The sequence below is a fragment of the Anabrus simplex genome, chromosome 7 (assembly GCF_040414725.1).
Source record: "Anabrus simplex isolate iqAnaSimp1 chromosome 7, ASM4041472v1, whole genome shotgun sequence".
NCBI lineage: Eukaryota > Metazoa > Arthropoda > Insecta > Orthoptera > Tettigoniidae > Anabrus > Anabrus simplex.
In genome coordinates, this window is record NC_090271.1 from 129,250,076 (window position 1) to 129,265,227 (window position 15,152).

General features: G+C 38.5%; 1 protein-coding gene across 3 annotated transcripts in view; it reads left to right on the plus strand.

The window, feature by feature from the left end:
* LOC136876967 (uro-adherence factor A) overlaps positions 1–15,152 on the plus strand; it is a 203,144-nt gene that overhangs the window by 160,372 nt on the left and 27,620 nt on the right. For all 3 annotated transcript variants that reach the window (XM_067150737.2, XM_067150739.2, XM_067150738.2), the window contains exon 10: positions 1,138–1,255. In XM_067150737.2, coding sequence (XP_067006838.2) covers positions 1,138–1,255 — 118 coding nt within the window. The remainder of the gene's footprint in view (positions 1–1,137; positions 1,256–15,152) is intronic.

Here is a 15,152-nt window from a genome sequence, read left to right on the forward strand (position 1 = left end):
TATAGAAACATCCTAGTACCAGACAATACACAACACCTTCCGAGGCCTAATAGAGTTTATGCCCTCATTTCTTGGCACCATACATTGGTGCAGTGATAATTATTATTTGGCTTATCTACATATATATTTGTATACACATCTGTTGCAAACTTTGCAGTTGAATATTAGCTGAATATTGTCTGTTTTTCAATTGACTGCACGTACTACTGCGACACACGAACAATTTAAAAATTAAAGAATTGTTCACTTTTTTTTCCTGAAGTTAAACAAACCTCATAAGCTCCTCTGCTTGCATATGAAATATTACTGCCAGTAAGCAGCTTATTTGTGGAAATTCCTTGACTTTTCCAACAGAATTCTGTAAAAAATTTCCCATGATAAACTTGCCTGCACAAAATGCCATTGAAAATTGTTGTGCCTAATAGCAATTTGAATAAAACTTCAAGTGTTTTGCACTTTCTGTTTGGTTATGTCATCATTCTTACTTAAAATTTATTTTATTTTGATTTTGAATAACCTATGCATGTTCCCTATTGTGTTCCTCACTGCCTTGCAAATGAATAAATGAATAGCTATGTTCCAGCCCTTAATATGTAAAAAACATCAAGATTATTTTTTATGTACCAAGTTTTCAGCATTATTATTATTATTATTATTATTATTATTATTATTATTATTATTATTATTATTATTATTATTATTATTATTATTATTATTATTATTCCTTCTCTTGATTAAAATATACTCATATTTAAATTATTTTTGTGATATAGAGAACTGAGGATACACTAATACAGGCACGGCAATAAAAAATATATAGGCCTATTCCCAAAAAATTTATATTCTCTTTATATACACAATTTCCAGTTCTCCATAATAGGACTCTGTATGTCTGTATATTTTAATATAAATCAGACAGTGAGGCTCACTTTTAACTTTCCCCATAATCAAGATCTAAATGATTTTTTTTCTCTCTTTTGTTATTTTAGGCAATTTTTAGAGAGTTCATGTAAAATTTTAAATGAATTTTTATGAGTTACTTTATACATTCTACTATTATATGTCCATTTAAGAGCCATTAGAGGGAGAAAAGACCCCTGAAGACAAACGTAAGTTAATATGTGGCTACCGTTTCAGTCAGTACTGTTGCGGAACTAGAGAGCATGATTCAGTCCCAGAACCAACTCATGGAAAAACTGAAAGATGAATGTCGTACCCTCACTCAGAAGCTGGAAGATTCCTCCGCACGACACAAGTAAGATCAGTGCAACGTCAACACACTTCCCATTTGCATGCTTCCTTCAGCTTCATAGGGAAAAGCTACAGGCTTGCGTCTTACCTTCTTACCATGTGTGCAACGACTTCCCATAATAATACTTCTTCCTCTTTCTTTCCTTTGATTAGTGCATGAGGTATAAGGATAAGAAATGACATGAGCTTATAAAGTAATGGAAACGTTATGAGAAATACTGATTCATGAAATTTAATGTTTTGTACTAGACCAAGATTAATTTACCGGTACTGAATTGGTTCCTTTCTCACTACTTCTTTTCCTCATCTCCAAGAGCTGCTTCAATAGGAAGAAATTAGATTTGTTATTTTTTTTAAGGATCATATTCTTTTCCTCGTCTCTAAGAACTACTTCAGTAGTAAGATATTTCAAGTTTGGTGAAATGTTAAGAATTGTCATCCATCAAAATCTCCTCAAGAGGTTCTGTGAATGACTGTCTCAGATAAAAGACATAAGAAACTCTGTTCCTTCTTATTGATATTTCTAAAACAGAATTAACTCCAGAATATATACAGTTGAATATCACTATTATGAGCACCTGCTAGAAATGCCATCCGCAGCACGTGCCCTGTGACTTGGGCTGGTGAAGTGTGTATATAATGCAATCAACAGGCTGGCTGCACTTCTTGTTGTCATGGACAAAGGACAGGAAGAGATTTAACAAAATGGCAAAACGGGATGATCTTCAGCTTTCAGCTCAAGTGGGGGAAGAATTTTGGAAACAGCAACGTTTGTAAACTGTGAGTTTGAATCCCACTGTCGGCAGCCCTGAAGATAGTTTTCTGTGGTTTCCTATTTTCACACCAGGCAAATGCTGGAGACCACAGCCGCTTCTTTCCCACTCATAGCCCTTTCCTATTTCATTGTCGCCATAAGACCTATGTGTGTCAGTGTGACATAAAGCAAATTGTAAAAAAAAAAAAAAAAAAGTTTGTGAACTACTTGTATACTTCTGTGATAAAGTTGTTTTGTGAACAAACGAATGGTGCCATTGGAAATAACTACCGTGGAAACTGCCATGCGCCATTGATGTCCTAGCTGAATGTCGACGACTGTGTGAAGGCCCACTGACTGGTTACAGTGAAACAGCTAACCATCTAAAAGAACCAAGGGTACCCAGATACTGTTTCTGCCACAACAGCTCAGCAAATCCTTTTGCGAATGGGGCTCTGGAGTAGACAGCAGGTGACTGCACAGGTGTACCAACAAAAACTACTGTAATTTTCTTGATAGTATGACAACTGGACCATTCCTCATAGACAAGTAGCCTTTCCATTGAGTCATATTTTCGTCTGTGTATCCAGCGAGAAATGTTGGACAACCAACACCCTGCAACCATTGCTGGACAAACACAAAGTAGTGGGGACAGTGTTATGGTCTACGGATGTTCTCGTGGTATTCTCTAGGTCCTATCATCGATGTGAAAGGCATTCTTTATCGATTTGGTTATGAATCCATCCTTGGTGATCATGTACACCTGTATATGATGATTGGATGGGATCTTCCAGCACAATAATGTACCTTGCCACACAGCTAGAAGTGTCGCATGTGGCTGGAAGAGTACGATGACGACTTCAAGGTTCTTCCCTGGCCCCCAAACAGCCCCATTCTCAATCCAGTTAAACATCACCTCAGTAGTTTTCACTGTCTCCTCCACCGCACACCGTTCAACATTTGTGGGATACACTGCAGACAGCATGGCTCCAGATACCCATTGAGACCCGACCGAGTCACTCCCAGTACATCTAGCTACTGTCCTTGCTGCGAAGGGCAATTACTCTGGATACTAACAGGTGGTCATAACATTGTGGTTTGACTGTGTGGAAGAGAACACCAAACAGTGATCTTGCAATGCAAGAGTAAATTCTGTTAAATCTCAAAAAGAGAACATTTTATTTAGTTGGAATCTTGTTCTTCTGACGTTTCTAAACAGTTATTAGATATTTGATACTGATGTATCTCTTTGTTTGCATTTGTTTTATTTTTATAATTAATCTATCCAACCTTTATTTTCATCACACCTCGTCATATACATGTGAATGTTATTTACAGCACATTTCACATGGAAATATGCAAATCCATCTCTTGAGTTCTCTCCAGTAATATATCTGTAAAAACCATACGGTTCAGGATAAATATATTGAAATTGGAAAAGAGGAAGCAGGTCCAGTGAAGGAGAATAGCCATGTGATCAGGCAGTTCCATTGACTAGTAGTTTGAGGAGCAGCCTGAAGTTTATGGTGTAATTAAGCTCAAATTTTTGTGCAATTGGCTTCATACCTCTCCAGCATTTTTTAAAATTTTTATTTTATTTTTTAATGTAAGTTAATTCATATTAAATATGAATGATCAAATCTTACTCAGCCCTCATACGTGCTATTGATTATCACATCTTTAGTGTATCAGTTATACTTTTGTTCATAAAATAACTATAATTTAAAACAAAATACTACAGTAAGTTGGGGACGTATTACTCTACATTCAGTTCTTTCAGCACTATTTCATTTCACTTCCTACAAAGCTAGTTTGACATACTGAACACTGAAAAACATGTATACACTCAAAGTGAATAAATAAATACAAAATAATAGTTTACATCTCACTTGGTCTGCTGGCAATTATGTAGTATTTTGTAGGAGATTATGCCATTCTTCATGAAGAGTTTTCTAAATCTTAGTCAGCCAGCTTGATATGACATATGAACATATCCCTCACAATTCATCATTTCCATCACCTCTATGAACTGTGGTACACAATGCAAAATGTAAGGAATGATGTTACCCTTCATGAAGACAAAGCTCGCATTGACATGAGGGGGTGGAAAGAAAATGGAAATTGCAACACCATGAAGGCATTGGTCATTTGTGTTGATTTTCAAGATATGGAACGATGCCATGTAGGTATGTAAACGATCAAAGTTTCAGACCCATTGGATTGTTGCTACAGGTCTCCCCATGTGATTGGTCGCGGAGGAATCAAATCCAGTATACGGACTCTGGTGTAGCGTAGTTGACTTGCAGTCTGTGCAGTGAAGTGTTCCCCGTCAAACATGCCTTGACGTCAGAGAAGAACACGCTATCAACAACTGTCGCCGTTTGAGAGGGCTTGGATAATTGGGCTGTGTGAGGCTGGATTATCGCTAAGGACTGTCGCTGCACGTGTTGGCCGACAGGCATCTACGGTACAACGTGTATGGCAGCAGTGGTCAAATGAAGGTACCCACACTTGTAGACTTGGCACAGGCCCAGCGTGACAGACAACTGTGAGAAAGGATCGCCGCATCATTCGGATGGCCTGGATGGAACCCCATGCAACAGCAGCGCAAATTCGAGCAGCTGTGGCACCCCACGTTACACAACAAACAGTTGGTAATCGCCTGCGTGCAGCTGGCTTACAAGCCTGTGTCCCTGCAGAAGGTGTTTCATTGACCCCACAACAGCGACATGTAAGGCTGGCCTGGTGTCGAGAATGATCGACATGGGTCGACGAATGGCAAAGGGTCATCTTTAGTGATGAATCGTGCTTCTGTCTTGCCCGCAGTGATCGCCGGAATCGTGTGCGCCGATGTACCGGGGAGAGGGGCTGCCCAGATCTTATTGTCGAGAGGCACACAGGGCCAACCCCAGGCTGGGGAGTTATTGGCTTTAATGTAAAATCACAATTAGTGCTTGTTGAGGGCACTATGACTGCTCGACAGTACGTGATAGGTTACTCAATCCAGTGGTTGTCCCTATGATGGCGAACATTGCTAATGGGATGTTTCAGCAGGACAATGCCCGGGTTCACACTGCACGCATCTCCAGAGAAGCTCTCCACAACATCACAACCTTAGAATGGCTCACCAGATCCTCGGACCTCAGTCCTATTGAGCATGTGTGCGACATGACGGGTCGACAACTGGCCAACCGTACTCAGCCAGCCACAACTCTGGAACAACTGACCCGTGCAGTGCAGCAGGCATGGGCCACAATTCCTCAGGAAGCGATCCAGGGCCTTATTGACTCCATGCCTTGACAAATTCATCTATGTATTGCAGCTCATGGTGGGCACATCCTGTATTGATTGTTGTCCAAACTTGCGGTCAGAGGGACCTGAAAGTGTAATCATCGAAGCATAACCGAACACTTCCTGCATGTTCAATTGCAGCAATGTAGCACCACACCACTCCTTCTGGGTGTTGCAATTTCTATTTTCATCAGTGTATATGGATCATTCCACCGTTGCTAGATCTACAAATATTTTGGAAGATAGAGCTTGAAATTTTAGAAGATCCAATCAAAATTTTGTTAGATGGTTAGAAATATGTTCATTTTTATTTTAATGAAAATTAAATGTTCTTACAATTAACATTGAGCAGTAGAATTGAATAACTTTCAGTATCTAAGGGTCTTTCATTTCTGATGATGATGATGATGATGATGATGATGATGATGATGATGATGACGAGGACGACGACGACGGTTGTTGTTGTTGTTGTTGTTGTTGTTGTTGATGTTGTTGTTGTTGTTTAAAGGGGGCTTAAACATCTAAATCATCACCCTGTTCCCCTTCATCTTTTCCCTTGCTCTCATAGATGTGGTTCCTCATCAGACATAGGAAGACTGCACCAAGTTCAAAATTCCAGCAGGATGTTATTTTTTGATTGCCCCTAGGAATTATGGGGTAGGTCGTGTATTGCTATCCCAGTTTACTCAGCTGTCATTAATAGTGCTTGTATGTCAGAGGCCTGTACCATTGGCATGTTAAAGAACTCATTCAAGGTAATATATCAGTATGAAATTCTTTTAAAACCAATAGCAGTTGAAGAAGTTAAACACACAATATTGTAATGATGTGCAGCTGTATAAAATACTTCTACCTAGTAATTTGTGTCTGTAAAGTGAGGGCAGAAAAAAATAGGCAGACTTCCATCTAATTTTGAATTTTCTGTGTAGCACTTAGAGCATCTACACAATAATAATAATAATAATATAAAAATATGAAATTAAATTCAAATTTACGGCACGTTCAAGTTGCGACAACTTTAACTTGTAGGTCTAACGAACGACAACTATGCTCGCATGGTGGAAACGTGAAAAAACCCTACTAGGTCATGAGATCATATCTTGTTGTGGGGAAAGGGAAGCACACTGTGACCACCCTAACGAGAAAATAAGACCAGCAAATAATGCAAAAAATAAAAAAATAAAACATAACACTGAACATAAATACATACTAACGGACAGATTGAATACTACAGCTCATCAGATAGTGGGTTATACAAACTTTAACACAGAAATTGTCTCAGAACTACTAGAGGCAAACTCAAAGAAAGTTAAATTTACATAGGTTACAAATTTAGAACAAAATAAAAGTTACCTCCAAAAACACAAATGCTGCTATGACTCTCCATCGAGGCACAGTCATTCAAAAATTAAAATTGGTAAATATGGAAGTCTAGAGGAAAACTCTGTAACGCGAAGGAAAATTTACATTACCACCTAAAGTTACATTAAATAAGAAAAGGCCAAAACGCAAGAATGAATTTAAGTGAAAAGCAAAAACGTAGCGCATACCTAGGGAGGCCAGTAACCCCAGAAGGCTGGAGTCCCGAGATGGGATGGACCCAAAGCGCATCCTGCCGCTAAGGCAATCAGAATTCAAAGACACCGACAAATGCCTTGCTCACACGAGGAGCCCAAAACCGGAAATCGAGCGATCACAAGTAGCCAATAACAACACTCCAGATCGCCATATTCACCAATGAAAAAGGTCATTATTTCGACCAATTAAAATACACTTCCGTATATGGACAAGTTCTAGACGGTTCGATTACAAAACATAGCAATTTCGTTATTGAAACCTCCACGTGTCAGTACAAGCTGACACAAAATTTGGTTATCAATTTTGGATGCAAGTTACAACAGACTGATGACACAACAACTACAGGAAATTTTAAATACCCAGATCTCTTTGAACATAATTCTTCTTCTTCATACCCATTAGTTACAATAATAAAAAAAATACTTTCAATATATTCTTCAGTAATGTCTTTGTCGAGAGTCTCTAAAAACCTTATTCTAATTAACATTTTCTAATTCACATAAATTCTCAAATCACTTTTTTTTTTTTTTTTTTTTTTTTTGCATAAGCTCTTCAGTCTTTAAATGTTCCTTTTGTTTTCACAAACACCTGTTTTACATAAAATTGTAAAATGATGACAAGGCCAAAATTAAATAACATTGCATGACAAGGATTTCTATGGCTTCACTGATTTCTGCACATGGCTGTTCAACGTTGGTCACATCTTCATAGATTGAAACTTCTTCATCATTAACGTCCCACCACAGGCGAAATTCTGGAATATTTTAAAAATGAGGAAGATCATCTGGAATTTTGGAGGACATGACAACACACCTCATTCAAAGAAAGTCTTATTTTCATTTGCTAAAGAAATAGTATATTCAAACATGTATCTATCTAGAAAGTACTGTAACACTATTATTAAACGTGATACACATGCTCTTGAACAGGGAACGATAAATCATACTAGAAACAAAGAAATCAACTATGTGCAATTAACGTAGACCATGAACAAACTGGTCAAGGTTTTGTATTTTCAGTAGCACTTTATAACCTGTTCTACTCTTGTGAGGGATGAGCTTAGCAGATCTACAACATAATAGAAGATATGTCCTTTGTTGATCAATACTACTGTTATATGAATATGAAAGCAGTTTGGGGAACGTGTACAATGACCCCTAAATATAACCAGCTCAGCAATAGGAACACCTCAGAGCTTTGAGACTTCATAGGAAGAGAACTCAACTTTCACCAAAAGACCATAACACACAACCGCTATTTATTCTGACGTTTATAATCTTTTAGTCTTACCCCTTAAAAAACAACCACAACCATCACTTCTTTTCACTCTGTGTTTTAAGGAACCTATGTCTTTATTTTAGACTCTTAAAGCTGTAATTTAAAATACATGTTTCTTCAACCCTGGTCCCGTTTCTCTACGGGGTTGGATACGAGGTGAGATGAATTTGTCGTGGCAGGCAGGTTTATATAACCGGATGCCCTTCCTGACGTCAACCTCATCAGTGGAATTAATGAGATAAAATGAATGGCATGATATATGACAGTAGGAAGGGTGAGGGTGAAACCAGATGCCAGCACTAGCCTACTCCTGTCGAATAGCGCCAAGGGGTCTGCTCAACGCTTGACATCCCCATCCGACGGACAAATCACCATTAACAGCGTCATATGCCCTCACTCCATATGAGCACTGCGGAGAGGTTTGGAATTTAATCCAAACTTATGGCACGCAATCTAGTGATTAGAAATTGTATACCACCATCTCCCCTACCCTGCTGGCCAACATTCTGATGGTGAACATTTTTCCAACCACCGGGACTCGAACCGGCTAACCACGGTGTCAGACCATTTAGACTTCAACGCCTTAACAATCATGGCCACCAGGTTGACTGTAATTTAATATACATAATAAAATAATATGTTGGAAAATTATGAGGGGAGAGAGCCCGTAGAATATTCCAGTAATGTAAACATGTATTTCTAAAATGGTGCCAGTATGATTCATAACCTGGAGCTAACAACATTTATTGAATTTCACCTGAAACACTGCGATCCTTATAGCAAATAAAAATTTTTGAACCATCAAGAGTTAGAATTAAAGAATATGGTGATTAACCTGTTAGTGCAGGAATAATTGATGGATAAAATTTATTCACATTGTAGTGAAGAACCGTATGAACAACCCTTGGTAGCATCTTGATTTCCATAACATGGTTTTAGGAAGACTTGAACACATCACCAAATATATGCTTTTTAGTGGCATTGAAAAGTTACAATTTTGGTAACATTTAACACATTTGCAGCCAATGATGACACGTACGTTATGACTCCACTTTCACTTAGTGCCGATGACAACACATGTGCGTCACACTCCGTGCCAAATATTAAAGCTCATATTTCCGCCAGTATCAATGTAAACAAGTAGACTTCTTATTTGTGCGTTGTTAAGCTGTTCTTAAACATATTCTCCATGTGGGCATCAGATTAATTGTTAGTTATTATCTTTGTAGGCATCCAGCACCGTGGCTAAATGGTTAGCATGCTGGCCTTTGGTCACAGGGGTCCCGGGTTCAATTCCCGGCAGGGTTGGGAATTTTAACCATAATTGGTTAATTCCGCTGGCATTGGGGGCTGGGTGTATGTGTCATCTTCATCATCATTTCATCTTCATCACGACGCACAGGTCGCCTATGGGAGTCAAATCAAAATACCTGCATCTGGCGAGCCGAACTTTTCCTCGGACACTCCCGGTGCGAAAAGTCATACACCATTTCATTTCTGTAGGCGTTACAATTCGGCATACTTTTCTGTGGTGTCAATAGAGAATACTGAAGTTGCAGGGCCTTCTAAGCAGAAGAAACACAGTCTTATAAGCCCCCAAAATCTATGAGTCTGCTTACAGGAACGTATTTTTCCAGTAAATGTGTGGCTAAGGAGATTGGGCGGAGATCATGGAAACCGTTCAGACAGTGTTACAAAGAGGGGTAGCGCGGGACAGCATGCTCTATTGCAGTGAGTGTCCAGGACAGCCAGGCTTGTGTCTAGAGCAATACTTCATGGAATTCCATAAAAGACAGAAGTAATTGGCTCCAAACAATGCCATTCCTACCTGTATTTGTTGCAGCGCCTTATTATAGGCTCCTGTATTGACTGTTTACTTTGTACAACGATTGTTCACATAGCAGTGGCGTAATAAGGATTTTATTACACACCACTTTTGTGAGCAGTGTTCAAAAATGAATTTGTCTGTTGTAGAAAAGTTATTGATGTATAATGGAAAAAAAATCATTCTTTCCTTCTTTACACTTCGTTACCTGTCATGACGCATACGCTGCATCTATCCGCACCGGAAGAAAAAATCTCATCAATCATCGTCATGGTTATTATTTGAAATATTATTGAAATATTTTAATTGATAATCTAAAGTGCATGAGGACACAAATGAACTCCATTAAGCAAAATAAAGTACTACGGTATGGTGGGAACGGTTACCGAAATCTGAGCGGCCGCGAACGTGTTAAATTGTAAAAATATAAAATTTAGCGGTTTCATTTGAGCTCTATCTTTTGCGTCCGGCTCCGTGGCTAAATGGTTAACGTGCTGGCCTTTGGTCACAGGGGTCCCGGGTTCGATTTCCGGCAGGGTCGGGAATTTTAACCATCATTGGTTAATTTCGCTGGCATGGGGGCTGGGTGTATGTGTCGTTTTCATCATTATTTCATCCTCATCATGACGTGCAGGTCACCTACGGGAGTCAAATCAGAAGACCTGCACTTGGCGAGCTGAACATGTCCTCGAACACTCCCGGCGCTAAAAGCCATACAGCATTTCATTTCATTTCATTTGTATCTTTTACCATTATGGGAAGTTGCGCATCGTGATATTTTCATCAAGTATTTGTGCTAGTTTACTAACCGTTGCAATTGGCCAGTTGTTCAGACTCAGTATTGTGGACTTCCGTTAAATATTCAGTTGGGTTAACTACTTTAGATGTAGGTATCTAAAGTAGTTCTGTCTTGAGAAACAACCAGTGACATCCAGAAAAGAATTATATAAATTTTGAGTGGCTTAGGAAGGTTATCTTTTCATGAGAAAGCTTTAGACTGTGAACATAGAAGCAGGAATGGCAGACTCATTATTAGTTTTGAGGACAAACGTACAGCTCTTTAGTTTAGACTTTCATGGCTCTGTATGTGAGCCCTCCAAACGAACCGTGCAAGTAGCATAATAAGTTTGATTTATTATGTACAGTATAATCATGTTATATTTAATCAGCCATTTTGAAAAACTGTAGACTGATTAAGCTTTGAATATAGAGAAACTTCCAAACTGGTTATACACAGGAAGGCATTTTTACTATACCTCTGTTCTTTGGCCAACTGTGGTGTCTTCCCCCACCTCTCATCTTCCAATTTTTCATTTTTACATTTTTCATGGCAAATACATGCCTTTCTTATGTGTTGAAAATAATTTAAAATATCAAGTAGTGAACTGGTACATCTATTTGACAATTGATTTTCATGAACCTTCGAATAGTAAGGCACTGAATCTTTTAAATAATCCTTTAAATTCCCATTGAAGAGAACTTCCAATCATTGTAAGGCTAAGGGTATGTAGTCGGGAAATGAAAGTTAGTACACATGTTTTATAATTTTTTGTCATAAAAAAATGAAAATGTTATAATAAGATTTTTATAAAATATAATTATTCTTGAATGTATAATCCTATTTCAAAATCCCTTTCTTCCAGGCCTCCCTGCTAATCATATTGCCATTTATTCTATCCTGCTTTTGTGATTTTACTTGCATGTTTTTGGGTTTCTTGTTTTTGTTGTTCTGATGAAATTATTTTCAGTTTATAAATTTGAATATGCATGCCTCAGTTTTGATTTTAATATTTTAATAGAATAGAAGATACAAAATAAAAATAGTAAGTTCAGTCAGATTAGTTTGTGAATGCTTGTTCTCTTTGAGCATAGTTAGTTTTCCTTTTTTGTACTGTGCTTTTTTTTATGTCTTGTTGGGCAACATTTTATACTATTACATTGCCTTCCATACTGGAAGAACTGTATCGTGCTTCTGTCATTCCTGAAAAATACAATTTTTTTAAAGAAATCGTTAGGAAAGTATGTTATTGGGCAAATTTTCAGTCTTGTGTTGTGGTGTGCTCTTGAAAGTATGAGAGAAATCAAACCAGTTATTTCTTGCAGTATAATTCATTTTCTGATTTGACTCTTTTATTAAAAATGTTGGCAGTCATGACAGTATTTAAAAAAAAAGGGCTGCCTAGAAATATGACATGCTTGTTTGGGTATATAATTCTCACTTAATGAATAAATTTTTCTGCGTGACAAGATCGTATTTCTAAATCTTTGTATAGCGGTTGCTGGAGCTTGTCTAATATTATATGCAATTTTCAAGCTGCTTCTACTCCTACCTACTTGTCTGCATTTCTGCCATTGCGCTGTAGCATACCTGTTTCTAATTATTGAGTCATTTATAGAAAGTTGGGAACACTGCTGTCTTCAAATAGATTGTTCTTCTCATCAAACCAGTACTATTACATTAATTTCTTCTTGGCCCCTGACAAGCTTGTTTCTGCTTCCCAGCTTCACCAGGAGGGTGGGCTTCAACACTCAGTGCAGGGCCATCTTGGCAGATCTTCAGGCTTGATATCGGGAAATAAAGGATAAGAAGAAACACAGGAAAAGGTAATGGAAGCAGAAATGAACTCATCAGGAACTGAGAAGAAATTAATGTAGAAATACTGGGATTGATGAGAAGAGAGCCAATCTATTTGATAATAGCATTGTATGAAGATGTGGAGAATTTCCTCATCATTTTGTGTTTTCTATTTCTCCCTCTTCCCATGCTGACCTGTCATTCTGTTTATCTTGTTGCATGCTCCTATCTTTCTATATGTGGCTTCATATAAAGATGAACAAATGTTTAAAATATCAATGTGATGCGACCTCAAGTTGATAGCCCATTTTCTCTTGATAACCATATGGAGTAGCTGCTCAGACTCCTTGAAAGTAAAATATTGATGTTTTACTTTGTAATCTCACTACTAGGGCACCTCTGTAGACTTTCAAACCAGGTGTTCATAACTACAGTGACCAAAAGAATTAGCGGAACATGTTTTGAACATCCAGTATGTTACAGTACTTTCGACACAATTGGTACTGGTGGCTTTGTTGTGTATTTAAAGCAGTAAACATCTGAGCCATACTGTCTCTATAGTCTTAGTCCTGCAGTGCGATGCCAGGAGACCTCTCAGAACAAAGTGAATACCCGTGTGTCGGTGTGTCGCAGCAAGATAAACAGATTGAAGTTGTCATTGTCTAACTACAAGCACATACAATGCATATTAACAATGTACAAGTCACAAGAGCAGTCAGTTTGATCTAGGAAGGGCAGACTTCTCATTGTGTTGCTTCAATGTCTCCCTATCATTTATCGGTTATGAAATTGATACAGGGAGACAGATCAGTTCACCAGGCAGGTTGGACAAGATCATCAATGCGTCACAACACAAAATGATGACCAATACCTGGTCATTTCTGCATTGGATCATCGTACCGCCAGTGCCAGAGAACTGACAATGAAAGAAGACCTCAGAAGGGCAACAGGAGTCACGGTATCCTATCAGACTGTAAGGAACCGGTTATATAAAAGGAACTTAAACCCAAACAACGTGTTTGAGTGCCTCACTTAACATGGCAAGGTCAAGCAGCTTGTCTTCTGGTCACCAATAACCACATCAATTGGCTATTGCAGAGCTTTGTTGTTTACAAACGAGTCACGATTTTCCCCGAATTAAAGTGATGGCCATGTACTTGAATGAAGAGGCCATGGTAAATGTTACTTGCCAAATGTTGTGCAGTAAGTGGACAGATTTGGACAAGGTTCTGTCATGGTGTGGGGTGGCATTAGTGTTGACAGACTTACAGATCTTGTCGTTGTCTGTGGCCACCTTAACACCAGGAAGTACATCAACCAGATCTTGTTAGACCATATGGTGGTTGCTGCTAGTGTGTTGGCCCTGAATTCCTTCTCATGCATGACAATACTAGGGTGCATGTAGCGGACAACACCAGTGATGTCCTGAGATGGCTTCACAGTTAAGCGAAGGAATGGCCAGCGGTGAGTCTGAACATGAATCCTATTGAGCACGTGTGGGACATTTTTGACAGGCGTGATCATGGTCGTCCTATTGCACCACAGACAATCTAGGAACTCTCACAGGCTCTTATTAAAGAATGGGGATGGATACCACAGAGTGTCCTCCATAGTCTTATGGAGTATGCCATGTAGGTGTCAAGCTATGATAAATGTGTACAGAGGGCATACATGATACTAACGGTTTCAAACTCTGAAGTAAACCTAACTGGATGAGTGGATAAGCAGCTATTCCCACAGTTTTTGACACTGTTCAGACATTTAAGTTTGTTTTGTAAAAATGAATGAAAATTAAATGATATTTTGTTGACTAATTTATTTGTAAATAATACAAATATATCCAGTAGCGTTGCCATTTGCCAATTATTGTTCTGTGCAGTATGGCGTATGTTCCAAAACTCTGCTAATTCATTTGGACAGTGTATATCAGCAGATATTTCCCAACTAGCTGAGGTATGTCTATCCAATTTGGTTGCTTGCAGCTGCTTTGTGATTTGACCTCATTTTATTGCTAGTCTGGCATGCAGATCAAACATGTAATTAATGTAAATATCATATTGAGAATATCTTCATTACACAGATATTCAGTGAGCTTGTTATAGGTGACAGGAAGATAATGAAAATGATGTATCATACTATACAAACAAGTGGCAACAATGGCAAGAGAATATCCGTAATTAAGAGATCATTGATGTTGCTTCACATAAGAAGGTTAGGACATTATAATTAATATCCACATGTACTTTATGTACAAAATCTTACTGATAATGTGCATTGATGTGCTTCCTGTAGTACGGTGTGTATTTGTAATTAATTGGAACTACCCTGTCCTGCTCCGTCTTCCTGCGCTAGGGGGACAGTTTGATTTTTGTGTGCTCAACACAGGGGAGCCTACACACTTCAGCAGCACACATGGCACATTCTCCCACCTCTATATCACCTTGTGCAGCCGTGCACTAGTTCCCCTGTTATGGTGGCAAGCACACGATGACCTCTGTGGTAGTGACCACTTTCCCGATACTTCTCACACTCTTGAATCAAACACAACCAAAATACCGAAGCACTGGTTATTTCGGCAGGCAACTTGGCCAGAGTTTTGA